Source organism: Rhineura floridana, chromosome 14, assembly GCF_030035675.1.
Source record: "Rhineura floridana isolate rRhiFlo1 chromosome 14, rRhiFlo1.hap2, whole genome shotgun sequence".
NCBI classification, from domain to species: Eukaryota; Metazoa; Chordata; class Lepidosauria; order Squamata; family Rhineuridae; genus Rhineura; species Rhineura floridana.
This window is the reverse complement of record NC_084493.1, coordinates 500,595-522,532: the sequence shown is the minus strand read 5'-3', so window position 1 is coordinate 522,532 and position 21,938 is coordinate 500,595. Positions and strand designations below refer to the sequence as shown.

The window sequence follows — 21,938 nt, the reverse complement described above, 5'->3', positions numbered from 1 at the left end:
GGTGCTCGTTTGGGGACGAAGCTGAAAGGAGGCAAGGCGGCCCCGGGAGCCGATCAGAGCAAAGGCTGGAGGCGCCCTCGCTGCTGGAGCTCCCCGTCGAATCGTGCGAAGAGGAAGGATTCTCCCCCACTCCACTGAAGGATCACCGGAGGGCATTCCCCCCTCCCCCAGGACACGGGCCAGCGAAGTGCAGGACCCATCTCAGCAGCACCTCGTGACCGTGGCTATGATGGGCTGGTAGTAAATACCACTGAAGCGATCTGAGCTTCAGATGAGGCTGCAAAGCCCCAACCCGGCGGGGGAAGGGAAGGGACGGGATGGGAAGCACTTCCTGCACTGAGCTGTGCCAGACCTCAAACAACCTGGAACTTTCCTGTGCAGAGTAAAGAGAATGACAGAAAGCATCCAGCTCCGTGGGAAGGGATGCCAGCCAAATGATTTTGGGAGTACCCATTCCCATCAGACAGATGAGGCACTATGGGGCACAAAAGTCTGCCTGGTAAAGTTGTCCTTGGGGCAGAAGGTTGCCCTCATCTGGACTGGGCAACTCTGGAAGCTCAGCACCAGCAGGCAAACTGGCCTTGAACGCAACCAGAGGGACCGGACTGGCATGCTGACCAGCACAGCCCACGGCTGCTTGTCAACATGCATAGCTGCTGGCCAGCTTCCCTGCTTCAGCTGACAAGGCAACCCAGAGCACATCGCTCCCTGCAAACAGGGCTTAGCTCAGGGCCAGGCCTGGAAGCACCTGAGAGCGACAGTCCTGCTTGAAGCAAAGTGCAGCAGTGCTGGTGGGCTGGTGAGCCCCTGTAAGGGCAAGAGGCAAGAATACCGCTTCAGAGGGTGTGGAGGGGGTTGTCTGGCCTGCAGGCTGGAGCACCTGGGTGGCAGGGGCCAGTGGGGAAGGAGAGGAGGGACCTTACCTGTTGTGAGGAAGGTCGGCAGCAGCAGCAGGCAGTGCAACAGCAGCATCTTCCCAGCAGCAGCAGTGAGGGCTGAGGCAGCTCTGGCTGTCTCCTCCTGGGGAGGGAAACCACACCGACCTAACTGGCTCCCACATCCATTACCGGGCACCATCAAGCACCTCCCTGCGCTATTAGGCCCGGCTGCACTTAACGGCTTGCCTCCACAGGGACCCTGCCAAGCTGGGGGTGGGGAAGGATCCATTACGGAAGGGGCCTTGCTAATGGGGTCCATGTTCTGCCCTGGTGGGGCAAGTGTTGTGGGAGGGGGCAGTGTGGAGAGAAAGGAATCTGCCCGATGGGCTGCTCAGCATAGGTGAAAGGCCCTGGGGTGCTTCCATAGCCACTACTGGCCTTGAGGCCCACTGCCGCCTCCTTACCTCGAGGGTCCAGGCACCTGCCGTGTTCAGCATCAGGAGGGACAGACAAGCTCTGTCAGGACAGCATCCCAGACTGCAGGAAGCAGGGTGGGGGGAGGCTACAAAGCAAACAGCCAAGAATCTGGTAGCACTTCTTATCCTGTGGTGAGAGGTTTTACTGGGCAGGAGCCCATTGCGCCAGATAATATTGACAGGCTATAGCCCACAAAAGCTTGCGTTTGCCTTTATAAAAGTCACAGCGTCCTTGCTTGCTTCTGTGACATCCGGGGGGGGGGGAGGGGCGCATGTGTTGCCTGGATCTACCCAGATGTGGGGAGATGTGTCTTTTCTTGCTGTGCTGGAGGGCAGAAGCCACAAGAAGAGTTACTTCAGCCTTGTGACCCTCACAGAGACCTTGAGTTGTCCCATCCTTTCCAGGGAGGCCACTATTGTGACAGATGTCACCTGAACTTTTCCTCATAATGCTTCTGACCTGCCAAATGGCTTGCTTAACCTATGATGCTGCCATTTATTGAACCGGGCCATTGGGGCTCATCACACCCTGTTTATGGTGACTGTCATTGGGCCTCCAAGCTGTAAACATTTTCTGGAGATGCTACCAGGGATTCAACCTGGGACTGTCTGTGCACAAAGCAGGTGATTTGCCACTTGGCAACGGACCTCACTTCTGAGTCAACTTAATCGGAGTAAAGGCCCTACATAACCTCTGTTAACAATAGACATCAAGGCTATGCAACGCATTTCCTGCTTACGTGCAAGCCATCAGTTTTGCAGCTGTTCAAAGAGGAACAATCATTTGCACCACAACTTCCATAACTGAAGAAGAGTGGATTCTCCATCCAGGCGCTTCTCCAATTTGACCCAACATTTTATGTCCAAAAATGTCACAATATTGGACATTTTCAGTAAATATGGACAAGAGATCATCACTTCTCTCATTGCCTCCAGCAGTGTTCCTAGCTAATTCTGTAGGGTTGTGTCCAACAAAGCTTTGTTAGCGCAAGGACTTCTGGTTGTGCAGTGGCTTCCTCGCCCACTGGAGCCCCCCCAACCCTCAGGAAAAGATTTGGGGGGGCACAAGAGGAGAGGGAGGGTAAGTTCCATTGCAGAAACTGCTTCGTTAGATCCCCTGCCTCCCTCTCCCCCTCCCCCTGCCTCTAAGATTCAAACCCACTACAGTTTGGGGCTATATAAGCGATCGTGCATATGAAGTGCTTATGCCCAGATCCATTTCCCATTGACCCTGATGGGTAGCAGAGTGCCATAATCAGTTTGTAAAGCTGACACGATAGTCCTTTTAGAACTATTTGTAGTCAGGACTTCACAGTTTGATTCTTCTCTCCATAGGCCACATTACTTGCAGAAGTGCTTGCACAAGGTTGCCTCTACGTCCTGCTATAGTTCCAAACTACTCTTTGTCTGACTTTACAAAATTACCTGCTCATCGCCTGCTGTTTGATCCTTTAGAAAAGGAAAAGCTGAAGACACAAAGTGTGCTCTGCCACCGAGTGATGGTCCCTCCCTGTTGAGGGCGCAGAAAGCCTCATGAAACACTGTGAACTCCCCCGTCCCCAAAGGTGGCCGCCTAACTTGGAGGTCCCAGCTTCACCAAGAGCTAATGCTGTTTCATTTCGTTTTCTAGAAGAAGTGAAACCGCACCCACTCCTCAGGTGGAGAGCTCCTCATACTAGGAGTTTTGGGGGTAAAGGGGGGAGTGTGGTTTCTTTCACCCTGCAAGAGAATCTGCAAGGCGTGGGCAGCTCCTCCTGGTTCTCAACCATCCACTGACCGCTGGGCCTGAGAGAGAAGAGGCGCCAGTCTGCCAGGCTCTGCCCTGCAAGGAGAGGCTGGCTACTTGCCAGGCGCTCCAGCCAGCTCAGGAGAGCCTCCTTAGCCCTGCCCCCCCTTCTGGGAGATCACTGCACTTGGGCATGCATTGCCTTTGGCAAGGGCAGGGCCCAGGCAGCTCCCCACAGGGTGACCCCTTGCAGGAGTGCCGATTCACCCAGCCAGGGGCTGCATCCCACCCCCATCCCTTTCTTCGGGGCTGCCAGTTTTGTCACGCCTCTGCAGGCCTGTTTCTTGCAGCACAATCAGCTCCATGGGAAGGGGTGGCTTGGGTTACCCTCCTCCTGGCCAGGGTCTCTGCAGATAGTAGAATCTGGCTCTGGCCTTCCTTCTGCCTGCCCCACGCGTCGCCCCACAAGCCACGCACCGTGTCCAGGTGGAGGCCTTTCCTCACACGCAGATGCCCCTTCCTCTCGCTCCTCTCCTGGTGCCAGTGCAGCGTTACAGCCATTGTCCCGTTGGGCAGCAAGAAGCCATGATCGAGGAACTGCCCGAGAGCACAAGGCATGGTGGTAAACTCTGCTGTGCCCAGGAGGGCAATTCCTGGTGTGGGACCAGCACTGTGGAAGGGAGGCGGCACTGCAGAGACCAGCAGGCCCAATGGGCAGAGAGAACTGCTCTTGACGCTGCCCCGCCCTCTCCTGGGGAGCTGCAGAGCTCTGGTTTGGTGACGCTGGTCCCCATGGCAACCAGAGGTGCCCTAGAGGCCGGCACTGACGGAGGAGAGGGAATGCCTGGCTGACAGCCCCAGCAAGGGCTGCACTCTCAGCCCTGGCGGCTTCAGCAAGGCCCTCCCGCTGTAGGAGGAGGAAGCCACCAGGGAGGGACCCTCCTCACCCACAGCAAGCCGAACCTTTGTGGACTTTTACCTTTGCCAGTTACTCCAGTCAAGGGCCACACAATACTTTGCCTAGGCTGCAAGAAGGCATGTGGGATTCCCTCATGATGAGCAGTAATGGCCAGAAGCAGGAGGTGCTGCATGGTGACCCCCACCTCAGGCAGAGTGGCCTGGACAAATCACACTCTCAGCTTCAGTTTCCCCATCTGTGAAATGGGAGTCCCAATAACTGCCTGACTGTATTAGAAAAACAGCCAAGAGAGATTCTAACCCACCTGGCTTTGTGGATAGCAGCAGATACACATTATCATCCCCTCCCAGCTTCTCTTGGTGCCAAGAAAGGGAAAAGGGGGCAAAAAGCAGCTGCGGGGGTTCCCCTTCCCCATCCAGCTTGACATGGGCTGAGGCAACACCAGCCCTTTGACCTGGACAAGGTTACCTGTATGGTTTTGCCCTGAATTTTCCAATCCCAAACTAGAAACAGGACAAATTGCTAGCTAAAGTTGCTCCAGGTCCATTTACAGCAGGGTTTGAGGGCAGGGGGAGTTCCGTGTTCAAGGAAAAGCTCCTCCAGATAAGGCAACTGCCCTCGTGCACTTTTTCAGTTTGGAAATGATGCTGGCTGGGTTGGGGGGGGGTGTCTCCTAAAGGAAGTGAGGAGGCTGAACCTGCTCTCTTTAGGCAGGCATCCTCAAAGGCCACGTGGCGCTAAAAGACCCGCACCCCCTTCTCACAGACCTTCCCCCCCACCTCCTGCATGGCCCAAAACATGACTCAAGCGCCAAATGCTTCAAAAACATTTTGTTTCCTAAAAGCTTGTTCTGAGCTCCAGGAAACTCACAAGCTGTAATATCCTTCCAGTGTTTGCTACATCTTCAAGTCTGCTTCCCTCCTCTTCCTCCTCCAGGCCTCCCAGGAGAAAAGGCAGTGGAGACTCGTTTCCCAAGAGCAGAGAGTACAGGAGCTGAGGTCTTTGCTGTGGTTACCACGGCATCCCCCCTCCACCCGTGCACCAGTCCTGACAGCACAGCTAGGTCATCCTCAGTAGCTGGCACCAAACGCCCAAGTGTGCAGTGGAGTCTTTGCACAGGTCGTATTGCAGTGCCAAGCCGGCCTGGCCTTGTATGCAGCCGCATCTTTTAAGCGCAGATGAGTAAGTACCACCAGGCCAGCTTCAGCGGGTGTCGGGCCCTTGCAGCATCCTGCCACCAGACTCCATCTCATAGGGCAGCATCTGTCTGGCCAAGGCACGGGCAGAGGAAGCCAGTCCCATACCCCCCATGGTGCCTGGCCGGCCAATAAAATCCAGTCTGGGCTAGTGAGGGGTCCTATCCAAGGCGGAGGCGGAACGTGGCAATCTCCATGGGGTCCAGGTGGATGACTGTGCTGTTGGGGGAGGAGGGGGCCAGCGGGTACATCAGAGTCAAAGAGGAGGGCTGTAGGGAGGCCAGCTCGAGGCCCTGGAAGAGGCCACCTAGAGACAGCTGGGGGCAAGAAGGGGGCTGGTCAGGGAAAAGCAAGGGAGAGGGAGAAGACCTTCCCAGAGAAAGCGCCAAGGCTGTGAAAGCCTAGCAACAGTCTCTGGAGATAGCCCAAGGGACCCTTGGACACCCCCAGGCAGGGCTCCCTCCCATGGGTTGCCAATCCTCCCTCTTGCCCCTCTCACACTCAGAGGCACCACATTACCCACGCTTACCGTGCCTTGGGTGGTGGTGCAGTTGAAGCCCAAATTTCTGGCCTCTAGGCCACAGTCGAAGCCCTTCCGGTGTAGAATCAGAGCGGTGTCGGTGGAGGGCAGAGAATCATCCTAGGAAGAAGCAGGCATGGATGTGTGTTCGTGCTGTAAGGGGGAGGGTGCCAGGCAGACCAGGATCCAGTGCAGGCAAGGAGGATCAGGCTGCTGCGAGGAGGGCAGCAGCAGAGATGGGGCTCGGAGTCAGCGCTCCCAGCTGAGCCCCTCAAAGGGGATGGGCTTCCTCGTCAGCTCGTTCCCACCAGGGATGCAACTCACCTCTCCTTGCAGCGTACGCAGGTTGAGAAGGTGGAAGTCGCAGGGCAGGGTGACCGAAAGGGGCAGGAAGGACCTCAGAGGTGGGGGTGGCGGCTTCTCCTGGACCACAGGCATCACAAGCACTTCCGCATTGAGCTGCATGGAGGTCACGTGGCTTAGCAGAGATGGGAAACTCGTCAGCCGGCCGGCCTCAGCCTGAGGGGATGAGAATCCAGCCATGGCAGAAGGACAGACATCCCACCCCAGAGGCCAAAGATGCTCCGGGGGCCAGGAGGTCACCCACAGGAAGCCCCCACAGTCTTATAAGCGATGAGGGCCACTGAGCTATGAGCTGGGCTAACACACGTATGCAGGGCGAGGTCCCAGCAGCTACATCACCCTAGCTAGCGCACGAGACAGTGGGCCTGGGCTTTACCTCTCGACTGTCAGCCTTGCTGCTGGGAAAGACCAAGTCTCTAAGCGTGGAGGCCAGTTTGGAAAAGAAGCCGGAGCTCTGGGTGGGATGGAAATGGGGTCAGGGAGAGGGGCAACGAGAGCAGCCACGTTACAAGAGTGAAATATCACTGCCTCAGGTACACGCAGCCCGTGCAGAGCAAAGGCTGTACACTCTGGGGACAGTCCTCATCGAGGCGGAAAGGGCTTTTGCCACAGGCACAGGGCTGCCAATGTGTGGGGGTGTGCGGGGTTCTTCCCCCCAGGACACTTTTCTTATGCGCTACTCAAGGCCACGTTCAGCTTCCCACTTGCCTTGTTTTGGCCGCAGGAGGTAGCCTGCTTGAGGCCTTCTCCTCTTGATTCTTGTCTCTTCACCTCAGACTGCTCCCACTTAAAATATCCCAGGACTGAGTACTGGGGCCATTTATATTTCTCCCCGGTGGAAAATGAGCCCAACTCCCTCCCTGTTCTGTTTTCTGTCTTTTCACCAGTGACTGATAGATGGAACGACTTTCTCTTCTCTGCCACAATTGTTCCAAAGGGGGATCCTACAGTTTACCCATGTGTGTGTGTGTGTGGGGGGGGTTGTATCCCCACTGAGATCCAAAATTACATTTGCTAAGAAATCCACCCGCCAGTATGGAACAACTCTTTCCTACTTTCTCTTCCCAATCTCAGCAGACTGAAGAATGAGCAAAACTGTGTATATGTTTTGAAGCTGAAGGGCTGCCAGAATGAACTCATGCTGTGCATGTGCGCTTGTGTGGCGCGCAGGAGTTCCGAGGAAAAGAGAGAAAGGACATGTTGAGCTCCCCGGATGTAAAGAGCAAAAGCTGGGATTTTGAGCTAGATGAAGGTTCCCTCACCTGGGACAGGTGCCAGGCCAGCATTTTTACCCTGTACAATGAACCCCAGCTTTGGGATCAGTGCAGGAACTGCTGTGGCTTCCCAAAATGTAAGCATTTCCTCAGGGTCAACAGGCGATGTCAGAGGGGCTGGTGCCCAAGGGATAAGAAGCAGAAACGCCCCCAGCGCCACTCTTGAGCAGCAGGGCTGGATCTTGGGCCCAGGCACTGGAGGAGCCTCCGGCACCATGTCAAGGACCGTCTGAACATCCTGGAGAAGTTTGGGTCAACCTTTGCGTGTGTTTGCTGGCACACTCTAAAATCCAAGAAAACCAGCAGGAGAGGAGAGGGAAGGTGCATCAGCAGAGCTGTCCAGCACAACAGCCGCTTAGCTCAGCACCAGGCCCTTGTACCTTGTTAGCAGTGCTGCGGCGTTCCAGTAGGAGGCGGAAGCGATTGCACGTTCGCTTGTTGTCCTTCAGGCCTTGCCCAAGGCCACGATTATCGTCCTGCATAAGGCGCCGGTCCAGAATCACCTCCAGCTGACCTGCAAGTTGGGCAGAGGGAGGAGGAGAGAAAGGGGATGAGTTGGATGAGCCCCAACACAGACAGGCCTTCTTCAGACTCACCTGGCCCCAACACGGAAGAGGTCCTGCCAGCACAGACTCAGCCAGAGGAGCCCAGGCAGTCTCCTTGCTGCTGAACCCTCTTCCCACTCCAGCCCCTTCAGAGGGCAGAGCCTCTGTCTCAGGAGCCCTCACTCCGTCCCCAGATTTCCTCCAAGGGACAGACCCCGAGCTTTCCTAGAGATCTTCTTCTGAGGACCTTCTCCAGGTCCTCCCTCTGAGGGAGGCTCGGAGGGTGGTGACAAGGGAGAGGGGCTTTTCAGTTGTGGCTCCATTCATGGAATGTGCTCCCCAGTGAGGTCCACCTGGCGCCTTCGTTGACATCTTTTTGGTGCCAGGTAAAGACATACCTTTTTCCCCAGGCGTCTGATACTGTTTGTTATTAGCTTGCTGTCAAAGCTCTCTCTGTGGGGGTTGTTGCTGTTGCATCGTTTTGGGTTTTTTAATGGAATGATGTGTTTGTTTTTGTTTTTAACAGTGTTGCAAATCGCTTGGAGATCTTTGGGTAGAAGGTGACTAACAAATCTAATAATAATAATAATAATGACAACAGCGATGGCTGCAAACGGGAAAAGAGCTCATCCATCCCAAACTGCTCACCGCTGCGAAGGCTGGAGACACCCAAGGCCTGGGCCGTGTGCAATGTCAGGCGACTCCGCATGTCCTGGATGTAGGCCATGACTGGCATGGGATAGAAATTGGCCTGGAGTGGCAACTTCTTCAGATACTGCCGGGACTGAATCTGCCAGGACATGAGAGAACTCTGAGCAATCCTTGCTGGCCAAAGGGACAAGCAGCCTCTTCCGCTTCCCAAAAGGGGGGGGGGTCAGCCTCCCTCCCAGCCCTTCACCTGGAAGCCATTCAGGTCCGTGAAGAAAGCGCCCTTGCTCTCAATATCTGTGCTGAACCGCAGTGCCAGCTCCTTGTTGATGTGGTCCCAGATGTCCACCAAGCAGGAGATCTCCAGGGACAGCCCATCAACCCCTGGGAGTCAAACAAGGCGATGACGGAAGGGGGCAAACTCTCTGCTGCTCCCCACAAGCAACAATTCCACCCCCTGCCCCCCCACTCAACACCAGCCAGTCCGCAGAGCCCTTACCTGGCACGTTGTAGAGCCGAACCACCTCCTGGACATGTGGGTAGTAAATAGCCACCTCTGAGAAGAAGGGTCCCTCTGTCACCCGAACCACAGGGGGGTCCTTGGGGGTGTAGGGCTGCAAAAGGGAACCAACGCAGGAGGAAGCTCTTTGCGGGGGAAGGGACTTGATGTTGTCTCAGCTATTTCTAACCTGCCCGTTCTCGCCATCCTATGTAACCCAAAAGGACATCTCTCCATCAGAAGGATGTGGCAAGCACTTGGGGGACTTTGCCAGTTATGGCCGGGACTGGCTGTAGCAAGGAGGGAGGCACAGCTGTGAAGTCAGGCAGCAGACATTTGTTGGGAAGAGACAAAGGGGTCACTCTACCAAATCCAGCAGAGCGAGCCTAGGAAGTTCAAGATATTTGGGGATGGCATCTTTAGCATGAAAGACTCCACCTTCCACAAAGACTGGCACACCAGAAGGTAACATGTGTCTCTGGAGACCAGCATTTCCCAACCTGGGGCCCTCCAGATATTCTGGACTACAATTCCCGTCAACCACAGCATCATAGGGCCATGCCGCCTGGGGCTGATGAGAGCTGCAGTCCAAAATATCTGGAGGGCCCCAGGTTGGGGAAGGGTGGTTTAATCTAGAACTGCGTGTATAGCCCAGAAGAGAGGAAGTGGGCATTCTCTTGTGCCAATCAGTATGGGCAGCAGAGTGTGTGATAATGCCAGCCATGTTAAGGTGAGAGTCATCTAAACTGCCTGGTCCAAGGTAGGAATAATTTCCCCACTGCCTGGCTGCCTGCCCACCTGGCAGACACCTTGCGGTGTCCAACTGCCACCACCCCCGCCCGCCCAGACCTTGGCTTCTCCGTCAGGCAGAAAGAGGTAGGCGCCACTTTTGTCTTTGGTGCTCCGGGTTCCGTAGACAAGGAACTGGCTGTCCAGCTTCTGCTCCTGTTCGTCGCCTGCATAACGCACACTCTGCCCGAGAGCAAGCAGAGCACTGGTGAGCAGGCAGATCCACAAGAGGTCTCTACAGCCCTCCACAGTCCCCCCACTTCTGCCACCAGGTGGGCCCACACTCACCTTGAGCGAAGCGCTGGGCCCTGAGAAGCAAGCTCTCACGTGCTGATTCTCCAGGCAGAAGTCGTCTGCAGCCGTGGGGACAACACGCACCGGGAAGGCTTCATGCTTGCGGACAGGGAGGTCACGGCCATGCAGGAAGAGGCGCACCGAAGACTTGAGCATGTTGTGGCTGTCAAAAGACTTGCTCAGCTGCAGGATGCTGAGGCCTAGTGCTGGCAGACGCATTATGATGGACACCTGCCAATGAGAGAACAGGCAAGGGCAGCCGTCCCCATTGGTCCCAAGCATACATGTTCCGCATGCTGGCATGGGCGGTGGGGCGCCAGCACCAACCGTTATCTAGCAGGTGGGCAGCAGATCTGTGGGGAAGGGCACACAGCTAAGGCTCAGTGCACGCTGATCACATGCACAGGAGCATGGGGCAGCTCAGAGGGAAGAAGGGAACCCTACTAGGGTGAAGGGGTGCCTGGGGCCATTTCTACCCTGCTTCCATCAGGAACAGGAAGGAGTCTTGCAGCACCTTGAAGATTTATTAGGGCATGATGTGCCATTCAACTAGCATCTTCTGCATGCTACTGTTCTCCAGGAGAGACCACCTTAAAGATGCTCTTTGTTGGTTTTGCTGCAACAGCCCAGCACAGCTGGACTCTCCCCCCAGCATGCCACACACCCCAAGCTACCTGGTAGACATCGGGCACCATGTCAGTGGCAGAAGTCCACTGGGCACTGAGCTGCACTGCCAGGGGTTGCCCCTCCTCATTGAGGACACGGACACGAGGTGTGTTCACCAACAAGGACACAATGCACAGCCGCTCCTGCTCCAGAGGGTTAAACACAACCACAAACCTGCAAGATTGGGTTGCGTGCTTAGAAGAAGGAGGGCTGGCTGGGCTGTCATTCCCCCCCCAGCACAATGGCACAGCCCAGAAGCATTTCCTGCCCCGCAGTACCTCCTCCCCACTCCCCACACCCTGCCCTCAAGGACAGGTGGTCCCACCTGGGTGCTGCATCCAGCTTGATGACAGTTTTCTCTGGCAGGGAGTCCTGATTGAGGCGGGCCTCATCCTGGAACAGCGAGAGCGAGAGAGTGCGTCAGGCTGAGGTCTGGAAGGATGGCGCAAAGCCTGTCTGGGGGCAGCCCAAGAGCAGCAGGCACCCATCCCTTCCCCGGGAACGCAGAGTCAGACCCCCACCCCATTCTTTTCCAGATTGGGCAGAGAGGAAGGGGCAGGCTGTGGCTCACTGCGCCAAGGAAGGGCACCGCTAGGTCATAATGATAGGCCTCTTTATCTGCTAGGACCAGGTAATGGGCAGCATTGATGATGACGCGCTTGAGGTTCATCATGGAGTGAAGCAGCCTGGATTGGGGGCAGGGAGGAGATAAAAAAGAAGGGGCCGTGAGGCACAGGGACCCTCCGAGGGGCAGGAAAGCCCTGCCCAGGCCTTTCTCCACCACGCTGAGTCTGGCCCTTACCTGACACCGTAGTCCACCACCACAGCCTCTTTGGCAGTGCCAGTGATGGCATCGTGATGCTGGAAGAGGCCCAGGTTGCGCCGGGCATCCGTCAGCATGGCGTAGTCCGACAGCGGGTACTTGCTATCCATGCCAGCGTGGCGAGCGTGGCTGAGGGCCAAGGTGTACAAGATCTCGGCACCACTGCGGCAAAGGGGAAAAGGAGGCCATTAGCAAGCCCCCTCCCAGGAGATGCTGGGCACAGAGCCGCCCTTCGGACTCCCACCTGCCACCGCAGCCCCCTCACCCACCGGAGGTGGGCCTCCAGCACCCGGCCCATGCTCTTGTAGAAGGGCCGGGAAGTGTAGTAGCCTGTCCAGTAGTGGTCTTCTCGGTCCGCATAGGAGAAGAAGTCCCCACTGACCACTGGGAAGCCAGGCGGCCGCATTCCTGGAACAATGCCCATCTGCTTGTACAGGGCATCAAAGTAATCTGAGAGGGTCCCAAACTGTGCCTGCAGGAGAGACGTGAGCAGAGAGCGCATCACACATCACTGTGGGCGAGATCCGGCACCCTGGTGTGGGAGTAGGGAGGGGCCCCCAGGCCAGAAGAAGGTTGCATGCAGGAGGAGAAGGAGCCATCCCATGAGGGCCCCAAAAGGCAACTCTGGCCAAGGATCCACAGTGGGGCAGGGCAGCCCCAGCCCAGCCCTGGCTCTCCTTGGCGTCTTCCCACCAGGCAAGGCAGCTGCACCTGCACGTGGAGATCTGGGTGGGCATTGAGGAAGTCAAACAGGCGCTGATAGTTGAGGAACTGGGCGTCCCACTCTTGGGGCTTGTCGTAGCGGAAGTCGTCTCCCAGCGGCACCAGCAGCACTTTGCTCCGATAGAGCCTGGACTTCTTCCGGTATTGGTCCAGCAGGAGCTGGGCCCTAGGGAGGGGGGCAGGGAGTCAGCACCCAGGGCTGGCTGGAACAGTTTCCCCATAGCACCTCCCATGAGCACCCCCAGAAAGACAGGAGCAGGTGGATCACCTCTGGGATTCACATCGATGAGAAGCAGCCAGAGCCTCCAACTTGGGTGGCTTCAAAAGGACTCCTGGAGGATACGGCTGCCCATGGCGACCAGGTCCACTGGGCCTCTGAATGCCAGGTGCTGGGAATCTCAAGCGGGGAGACGGCTGCAGCATGCAGGCCTCGCTTTCAGGCTTCCCAGAGACCGTGGCCAGCCAATGCAAGAACAGGATGGTGGGTCACTGGCCCGAACCAGCTGCAGGGGCTCTTTTGCGCTTATGGCATGTGGGAAGCAGCAGCAGAAGGCTATCGAGGGTTGCTAGCCACAATGGCTGTGCTCTGCCACCCTAGTCAGAGGCTTCTGAAAACCAGTTGCCGGAAGCCACAGGAGGGGAGATGTGCTCTTTGCCCTCAGGTCCTGCTTGCAGGCCTTTTCCAATTAAGGGCTTCTGGTTGGCCACTGGGAGAACAGGATGCTGGCCTAGATGGGCCACCTTGGGTCTGATCCTGCAGGCTCTCCTTATGCGGCAAGTGGTCAAACTGCTGGGACCTCTGCTCTGAGCTATCCCCATCAGTGAGCTCTGAGGGCGCAGAGCCCTGGCCAGAGAAGCCAGTGGTGAGGGGAAGCAAGCCAGCCTGCAAGTTGGGACTGATCCCCCACACCAAAGGGGTGAGGGTCAGAAGTCACTCACCGCTCAGCCACATTGGCGCTGGTGATGGCCTTAGGGGGCACTTTCCAGGGGCAGTTGATGCGCCCCCCTGGCAAACGCTTGAAGTCAAACTGGCAGCAGATCTTGGGGTCAGGGCCACAGGTGTGGGGCACGTCGTAGCTGTAGAAGGGCATCATGTGGCAGAGGATGTCGGTGCTGGAGTCTGTATCTGAGGAGGCCAACACCAGGCTCACTTTGTGCATGCTCAGGAGGGGCCATCCACCTGCCCCCCAACAGCTCACATAATGAACACACCATGTGAGTGAGAGGCCAAGAGCACCACAAAAGGTGCGCGTGGAGCAAATGGCTCCCCTGGGCTCATGCTACCCGGGGGGGAGGCAGGGGAAAGGAGCCACAGCGTTGGGGGCACCAGCCAGCCTAACCTAGGGGGGATGACATCTCGACCTCTACTGTAGGAGTGGGTCCTGCTTGCAGAGCAAGCTGCTCTGTACCCCAACGGAGGGGTGATGAGCTGCAGGCAAGACTCTGCAAAGCCAGCAAGGGAGGTCGGGTCAGAGAACATATGGGGGGGGCCCGCCACCCCCTCACCCCAGCTTTGCCTCCACATGAACTCCAAGTTCTGGGTAGCTGCAAAATGCTTCTTGATGGCGTAGTGGACGCGCTGGATGAGCATGCTGGTCAGATTGGCCCGACGCAGCAGGTAAGGCATCGTAGCACTGTGACCAAAGGGATCGACTGCCCAGCCTGAGCGTGGTGTTACCCCTGCAGAGCAATGAGGAAAGGTGGGCATCAACAGCAAGCAAGCAGAGGCCCTGGGGTCTGCTGCCTCCCTCCTGGGGGCAGCCACACAGTCCCCCTTCCCCCAAATATGGGAACTAGCCCCTCACCTACTGGGGCCGTGCCCAGCCTGCCAAGGCATCTCTGAAGCCAATAACCAGCCTTTCAAAATATGAAGTCTTTTACATGTGAATTGCCAGTTATCTGCTGTAATATGTTGGAGGTACTAAAGAAATGGCCACACACATTGCAACATGTCTGCCACCACTTTGCCCATCAGACCTCTCCGCCTAATATTTAGGAAGATCCACACAATATCCTTCCTAACAGTTTGCACAGACTCTGACCGTCAACACAAGGCACCCCGAGAGCCTGGCCCAGTCTGTCCATACACCCCCACTCGCTCACTCACTCACCAATGTTCTTCTCTAGCCATTGATGCCCTTCAATGAGCTGGTCGATCATGGCAAAGTAGTGGGCATTGGCTTCATCTGGCATCACCCACCCTCCCGTGGCCATCTCAAGCTGTCCGTTGCCTACCAGCCTGTGAAGAGGAGGTCAAAGGTCAGAGGCACTCAGCATCCTGAGGCTGTTCTCACATAGGAGGCAATCGATCAGGTTTGCGACACAAAAGTAAAGCCTATATTGGCCAGACTGTTCATCCTCATCACAGACGGCTCTCATCGCCAGATAAACATAAGAAACACATGAAAACAGAGTGTGCGTCGCATGTTCAGAACAAAAGAAAGCTTCAAAATGTGAAAAAGCCCCCAAGCCCCTCACGGTGGCTCCTTCAGCACCACACTGCCAAGTCAACAGTACAGTAAGATTCATATAGCCAGAGGAAGGGGACGCCGTCCCAGGCCTAATTTGTTTTTAAAGGAGGCTGACGCAAAGAGGCACAGGATTGTGATCACACCGCCTGAGAGTTCATGCCAGCCTTGTGCTTCCTTTGAGCAGAGGCCACACAGTTTTCCTTTCGAGGCCGGATGCAACAGTCTCAGTCTCCCGTGCTCAGTATCCTCCAAGGTCAACAATCCATTCCACAGGGCAAAACGGAGAAGCAAAGCAAAGCAAACAGACTGCCATGCACCGCCTCTGTGGGGAATGGCCTTCAGTCTGCAGAGCACGAAATGACCCTTTTGGTGAAAGGTACTTCAAAGACCAGTGAGCATGTTTTTGCTAGAAGATTATCAGTTTCACATTTGAGTTCTTCAAGAATTCTCGGGTGAATCCCACCTGGATACAGCCTTTCTTTTTGTTGAGTATGTCCATAATAAGCCCCAGAACATCGTTTCTTGACAGACCCCCTTTCCTGAAAAAGTTAAGTTCAGGCATCTTCTGAAGTGAAGACAGATGAGCAGAATTTATTCAGTTTCTCTGCCATCACCTATTCTTTTTCAGCACACCTGGCTGCCTAGTGGTCCAGTCATCTCCCTGGGGGTCTCCCGGCCTTTTTTTTATTGTTGGGCTTAATGTTCTTAACAATATACTGCTCAAATTCTTTTCTTGTTCTTTTTGCTTCCCGTATTGTCAGTTTACTTCCTTTTGTTAAGAGCTGGTGTTCCTTTTTGTTCTCCCAACCTGAGCAAACCTCCCTTTGCTGAAAGAAGCCGCCTTGCCTTTTTTTAAAAAGCTTACTTGATTCTGCTCAGTAGCCATGCTAGCATCCTCTTGGCCTTTCCTGATTTATGATATGCACTTGTGAGCGTCTATTATTGTGCCTCTGAATAATCTTCAAGCATTTGAAAAATGCCACCCTCTTGACTCTCCCTGTCAACTTCTTTTCAGTTAGTCCCCCCATTGTAAGGTCCGTGTAAATTATCCACTTACACAGACCTTACATCTTCTTACACCGGGTTCTCAGCGCCACTTAGGAAGAACTCTAGAGCCACCTTCCCTCTGCTCACCTCTGTGGTCAGGGTAACTGGATACCCCAAGAATGATGATACTGTTTAGGCCAGCCATCACCAACCATGCAGCTTCTGTGAAACAATCTGTCCCTCTGGAATTTTCAAACTTACTTTATCTATGCCCATTATTTAACACGTGGAGCACCCCCCCATATGCACTCTTCATCCTTTCTATAGAGTGTCTCTCTCCAAACACATTCATTTTCCCCTGCAGCACTTTGAACTCATTCTCATTTGGATAATTTGGAACATTTGCACCCTTATTCCCTAGAGAGGATTAATCCCAAGATGGATGGTCTCCCTGCTCCTGTTAGCCTCCCCACAGGGGTTAATTTAAAAGCTACTCTGCAACCCTCACGCGCCAGCAGTTTGGCTCCACTCTGGTTCAAGTAGAGCCCATCCCTTTCGTATAAACTCAGTTGGTCCCAAAACATTCTCCAGTCCCTTTACCCAAAATCTAACCTCCTCCTCTGAATACCACCTTCTCATCCATGCACTGAGACCACTCAGCTCTACCCGTCTGGCTGACCTTGCACACAGAATGCTACATTCAGCATCTTAACTTGCAACCTTAATTTTGCTTCCAGGATTTCCCAGCTTTGGCCAAAATAAACCTGTTCAAATTGCAGATGCGTCTTCTACCACATAGTCCCACAGTTACTTAGAGACACTAGCAGCCTCATACCCAGCATTGCTTGGGAAGATCAAGAAACCAAAACAGTCAGTGCAGTTTTGAAAGGTTTAGTCCACCATCTTGATTCAAAATGGCACCCAACTGTATCCAAACATAGACAAAAACCTGCTCCTGATCTCAGGGACCACCGTGCAAAGTTTGGTTATGATGACTTAAGAGGTGTCCAAATGCATAATGAACAAACAACTTTCCAAAATATGCAGATGTAAATTACATCAAATGACCATCACTATGAGTCTCTCTTTTGTTAAAGTACTCAACTTATTTCAGTTCCTGTTTCATGAGCATACAGCTGACTCATGGCACTCATCCCTCCATGTGATTCTTCTGAAAATATTCCCCTAAAAATCTTTCTACCAATCACTATAAGAGTGTGGGAAATAATGACCTTTGGCTCCTTCCCTCCCATTACCTGCGGACGGCAGCTCGTTTCTGGCTGCTGATGTTGTCCCACCATTTCGAGAAGAAGGAAATTTCGGACCAGATGAATCGCCTCCTGGGATCCTCCTGCAGCTTCACCACCATGCTGTTAAGGATGTGCTGTGTCTGGTCGAGGTAGTATTTGTCAAACGTCTTGATCCAGCCTTGGGGAGGTGAAAAAGGGAGCATTGCTGCAGACCTCTGCTATGACACACAGGTCTACCAAGAACAGCCTTTCCCAACCTGGTGCACTCCAGATGTTTTGGACTACGATTCCCAACAGCCCCAGCCAGCATGGGCAGTGGCCACGGAATTGGAAGAAGGCTGACTTACCCAGCACTGTTCCCAAAGGCCTTGGGGAACCTACAGTCAGGGAGTTCCACTACCTCAAAGTAGAGCCAAATTGGGTTTCCTTTTGGGTATTTAAGGATTGGCAGCCCCGGTAACTCAAACCCATGATCCATTTGGGCCAGCGCCCTCAAGGGAGTGAGGAGAGAGATTTGACTTAGGTGACTGAGCCCAGGATTTTCTAAGTGCACAGAACATATTGATTTTGTCACATGCAGATAATTGGACTTCAGCAAGTGGCCACCAACCCTGTGCAAAGGCAAAAAACAACTTTCTGGAAAGGGCTGAGTACAGCCATGAATAAACTGGCCTCAGGCACATGACATTTTCTGACTCCAGTGAGAATGTGGCGCGTCTGCTAAGAGGCTGAGCAAGGCCAGGCCACGGGAGTCCCTTTCCGTGGCTGCAAAGACTGATCCACACAAGGCCTTTCCCCATCATCATTACAGCCACTTGACAGCTACTGCGTCTTTCACTTGCATCTCTCCTGCAGTCTCTGCTTTATCCATTACCAGTCTGAGAGGAATCCAATCTAGCCTTGAGTGATGGGCAGGAAGATGCCCCTCCTCACCTGGGCACCGATACAACTGTGGGGCTCCTATCCATTGGGCTATAGAGCTGGTTGTGCCCCCTTCCTTCCTCTGTTTGCATGGCAAGAGAACTGTTGTTGTTTGCAGACTATTGATGTGGGCACTACCAGGGACAGGAACCCCTCTCTGCAGATAGCTGTGAAACTTATAGCCACAAGCATCAGCTGCTGCTCTCCTTGCCGCTGGACCACGGTGGTCTGCTAAGGGGAAGGTGCTGGGGTCTCTTTGTGGCTTGACTGCTTGCGCGTTGTACGTGTGCCAAGTTGCACATCATCATGGGATGTGTGGCTATTGCTGTGCAGTGACTGGTGCCTTCCCTGTATGGCGGAACGTGGCGTCATAACTGGCAATTGGCCACCCAACCGGTGTGTGGCGCTTGGAGCTACTTCATTTCTTGTTCCTGCATATATTGTTGTGCTGTTGACTGCTGCTGCTGCTGCCACCATTGAGCAGAGAATCATGACTCTGTCAGCTCTGGCACCGCTGAGCCCAGAGCATCAAGATCACAATGCTTGTCAGCTTCTCACTGGCATGGCTACAGTCAGGGGCATCCACAGGAATTTTTCCCAGGAGAGGAAGTAAATACTCTAAACAGCCACAGCAAACCCCAGAGAGCAGGTCTACCATTCCTGGCAGATCTAGCAACTGAGCAGTGGGCAAGGCCTGAGTAGACCTGGCCTCTGATGAACTTGTATTCCAGGTCTGTTGTCTCCCAGTGGGTAGCCCTGCTGTCCCTTTGTGGGCAAATCTCGCATCCAAACAACATTTTTCCACTCATCACTGAAACCCTCAATCCTTTCGCTCCCTTCCCCTTAACCACCTACAGCCTTTGATTAATTGCACTGCTGCCGTAACTGCTTCTGAAAACCAGTTGCCGGAAGCCTCAAGAGGGCAGAGTGTCCTTGCACTCGGGTCCTGCTTGCGGGCTTCCCCCAGGCACCTGGTTGGCCACGGTGAGGACAGGATGCTGGACTAGATGGGCCACTGGCCTGATCCAGCAGGCTCTTCTTATGTTCTTATGTTCTTAATCACCTTCACATGCTGCCCCCCCCACCGCCGCCCCACTACATTTCCCTCTTAAAATCCCAAGATGCCAGGTATCAATGCTCAACTTCACTTCAGCACTGTCAACCTGATTCTGACTCTCCCTTTCCCCCAGCAAAGTGGATACAACAACACCAGGTTACTTTGCAAGGCTGGAGTGTGACTCACAGTCTCTCAGTCACAGCCCTCTTCCCTCCTATAACATATAATAATGATGAAACCGTATCTGCACTGGCGGGGGGAAATCACTTTTTGTATGAAATAAGACTTGCATTGGAAAGACCATGAACTTCTGTCTTTGATTATAACATTTATTTTTGAGTAGACACACACAGTGTTTCTGAATCACAGCTACGCTAAAATCCTGGATCTGTTTTCTATAGAGGTAGCAGTCATTTCTTCACAACAGAAGACAACAGATTTATTGTCTAGACATTACATGTGTTATTCTGACCTTCCTGTTGTCTAACTGCCATTTAGCAAAGCACATCTAGCCAATCATTGCCATGACTTCATTCATTGGCTAAAAACACTGAAAGGTGGGAGCAAGCTATGCCTGCACATTTTGCCTTGTATCTTGTGTTCTACACCGACGAGAGACTTAAAAAAAAGAAAGCTGGGAGTCTGAGGATTATGTTTTTTGGGGGAGAGACTGCCCCAATTGCCCTCCCCACCCCCTGCTGATGCCCATGGCTACAACTGAGCCTCCCACCAAGCAAGGGGGCCGGAGTGATACTGACGGCTGCCACCCAGCCCGCTTACCTGGGTCATTGTGGGAATGTGGAACCACAAACACTTGCAGTGGCTCTGCGTCCCATTCATGTGGCTCGTAAGTGATATCGAAGCCTTGCTTCCACACCCCACCATCCTGGTTGTCATACGGGAGCAATGCAGACACAGCCAACATCTGGAAAAGGAAGAGGCCAGCCAAGGCTTAGCAAGGGAAGAGTCTCCTCTGCGCTTCCCCAACTCCCCCATACCCCACGCAGGTCCATCCTCACTGCTCAGGGCCCCTGCTGGAATTAGGGTCACTCTCCCTCACCTGATGCACTACCTCATCCTACCACCAGAGGCATACTAGGGCCCTGCTTCCAACCACAACGGCTGTTTTCCCTCTGTTGTTGGATGCAGTATGCCTCCTGGGTGGCATAGTGGTTAGAGTGTTGGACTGGAGCTGGGAGACCCAGGCTCAAACCCTGGTTGGCCATGAAGCTCACTGGGTGACTTTGGGCCAGTCACTATCTCTCAGCCTAACCAACCTCACAGGGTCATTGTGAGGATAAAACTGGGAGGGGGAGAACCATGTTTGTACACCACCTTGAGCTCCTTAGAGGAAAAGTGGGGTATAAATGTAATCAATTAAAAATAAAGATAGTGTCATTGGTCCCGTGCTGTGGGACACTTTTGAGAGCTGATGTAGTGGTTAGAGTGCTGGACTAGGGCTTGGGAGACCAGGGTTTGAATCCCCACTTAGCCATGAATCTCACTGGGTGACCTCAGCCTAACCTACCTCACAGGGTTGTTGTGGGGATTCAATGAGGAGGAGAGAGAATCATGTGCAGCACCTTGAGCTCCTTGGAGAAAAGGGTGGGGTATAAATGCTATAAATAAATAAATCAAATAAATGTCGCGGCTGGGAATTGCAAGCAGGAAGCACACTGCTGTTGCGCTCAGGTGCTGCTGGTGGGTTTCTCACCATGACGTCTGGTTAGCCACTGTGAGAATGAGGTGCTGAACTCGAGGGGGCCCTTTGGCCTGATCCTGCAGTGGGGCCCTCCTCATGCTCTCTGCTCCTCGCTCCCACTTGCCCACCCAGGTCTTGCATCGTCCGGCCCGCCTTACCTGCAGGTCTGTCTTCTGGCTGTTGCTCTTAAGCACAAACTGACAGTCCTGAGCAGAGACAGAGTAGAAACTGGGCCTGCTCTCAGGGGGCAGCACCCAGGAGCCATTGGGCATGTGGAAAGGCAGCACGACCGGCTGCCCCTCAGCGTTGGCCGTCAGCTCCAGCACAGAGTCCTTGATGTGGCTGATGATTTCGTGGTTCTCCTCCAGGAGCTGCTCCAGCTGCTCAATCCGGTTCTGCAGCACCGAGATCTGACTCTGGGAGGGGAGGGGGGGAGAGGGGGCACCAAGGCCTGAGGCAGTGAGCAGCCCGCCAGCACTCCTGCCTTCCCTTTGCCTGAACTGCACGGCTGAGCAAATGGGGGGGGGGATCTCCCTGGCCAGGGAAGTGTGAGCAAAAGGGGCAGCCAGTTCGGCGAGAAAGGGGCCAATGTGGCCATGCTCTGGCTCGTGCCAGCAGGGACAGGTAGCCGTGGAACAAGCGCAGCCTAGGACACACACCCTACCCCTGGGGAGAGGAAGGAAGGTCTCCAGAATGCAGCAGGGACTCCACTCTGCTCCTGCTACTTCAGCTAAGATGGCCCAGGACCCTGTGAGGCCACCAGCAATGTAGACCACGCTGGGAAGCACTTGGGGTCTGCGTCTGGGCAAAGGGCATCAGCAGAGCATGTGCAAAGCATCTTGCCCCCTTCCCGCCCACCCACCCACTCACCCTGGGGAAGTTGCCCCCATTCTGGTGCCGAGCAGGGTCGTGCTGCACCCGATCCAGCATCAGGTAGAGGGAGAAGACCGCCACGCAGAAAATGGCAGCCCCACACACCGTCACCTGCTTCTTCAGCTTCATCCCGGGGATGCCAGAGGGAACATCTGCATACAAGCCAGGGACAGGCCAGGTGAGTCTCCTCAAGGCCCCCAGAGTCCCGCCTTCCCAAAAGAAGGCCCCGCACAAGGGTGCAGGGCCCAGGGGCCCGATCCCGGGCTAGAAACCTCCTTCTGGCACACAGGCGCGCACCCCGGAGAAGGAGCTCAATGGAAGGAGGCGCGGCCCAGCAC

General features: G+C 54.7%; 1 protein-coding gene across 3 annotated transcripts in view; it reads right to left on the bottom strand.

Annotated features, from left to right (window-relative positions):
• Positions 1-4,812: 4,812 nt before the first annotated feature.
• Positions 4,813-21,938, bottom strand: part of MAN2A2 (mannosidase alpha class 2A member 2) — an 18,435-nt gene continuing 1,309 nt past the window's right edge. For 2 of the 3 annotated variants that reach the window (XM_061595028.1, XM_061595026.1), the window contains exons 2-24: positions 21,598-21,752; positions 20,886-21,143; positions 19,806-19,950; positions 17,054-17,225; positions 14,451-14,578; positions 13,846-14,019; positions 13,279-13,465; positions 12,328-12,505; positions 11,886-12,088; positions 11,596-11,778; positions 11,365-11,479; positions 11,119-11,186; positions 10,802-10,967; positions 10,122-10,358; positions 9,894-10,016; positions 9,045-9,159; positions 8,796-8,929; positions 8,546-8,687; positions 7,733-7,866; positions 6,455-6,532; positions 6,040-6,234; positions 5,725-5,835; positions 4,813-5,512 (exon numbers count right to left, since the gene is read on the bottom strand). In XM_061595028.1, coding sequence (XP_061451012.1) covers positions 5,357-5,512; positions 5,725-5,835; positions 6,040-6,234; positions 6,455-6,532; positions 7,733-7,866; positions 8,546-8,687; positions 8,796-8,929; positions 9,045-9,159; positions 9,894-10,016; positions 10,122-10,358; positions 10,802-10,967; positions 11,119-11,186; positions 11,365-11,479; positions 11,596-11,778; positions 11,886-12,088; positions 12,328-12,505; positions 13,279-13,465; positions 13,846-14,019; positions 14,451-14,578; positions 17,054-17,225; positions 19,806-19,950; positions 20,886-21,143; positions 21,598-21,729 — 3,534 coding nt within the window. In that variant the 5' untranslated portion in view covers positions 21,730-21,752 and the 3' untranslated portion in view covers positions 4,813-5,356. The remainder of the gene's footprint in view (positions 5,513-5,724; positions 5,836-6,039; positions 6,235-6,454; positions 6,533-7,732; positions 7,867-8,545; positions 8,688-8,795; positions 8,930-9,044; positions 9,160-9,893; positions 10,017-10,121; positions 10,359-10,801; positions 10,968-11,118; positions 11,187-11,364; positions 11,480-11,595; positions 11,779-11,885; positions 12,089-12,327; positions 12,506-13,278; positions 13,466-13,845; positions 14,020-14,450; positions 14,579-17,053; positions 17,226-19,805; positions 19,951-20,885; positions 21,144-21,597; positions 21,753-21,938) is intronic. The other variant, XM_061595029.1, reaches the window with a different exon arrangement.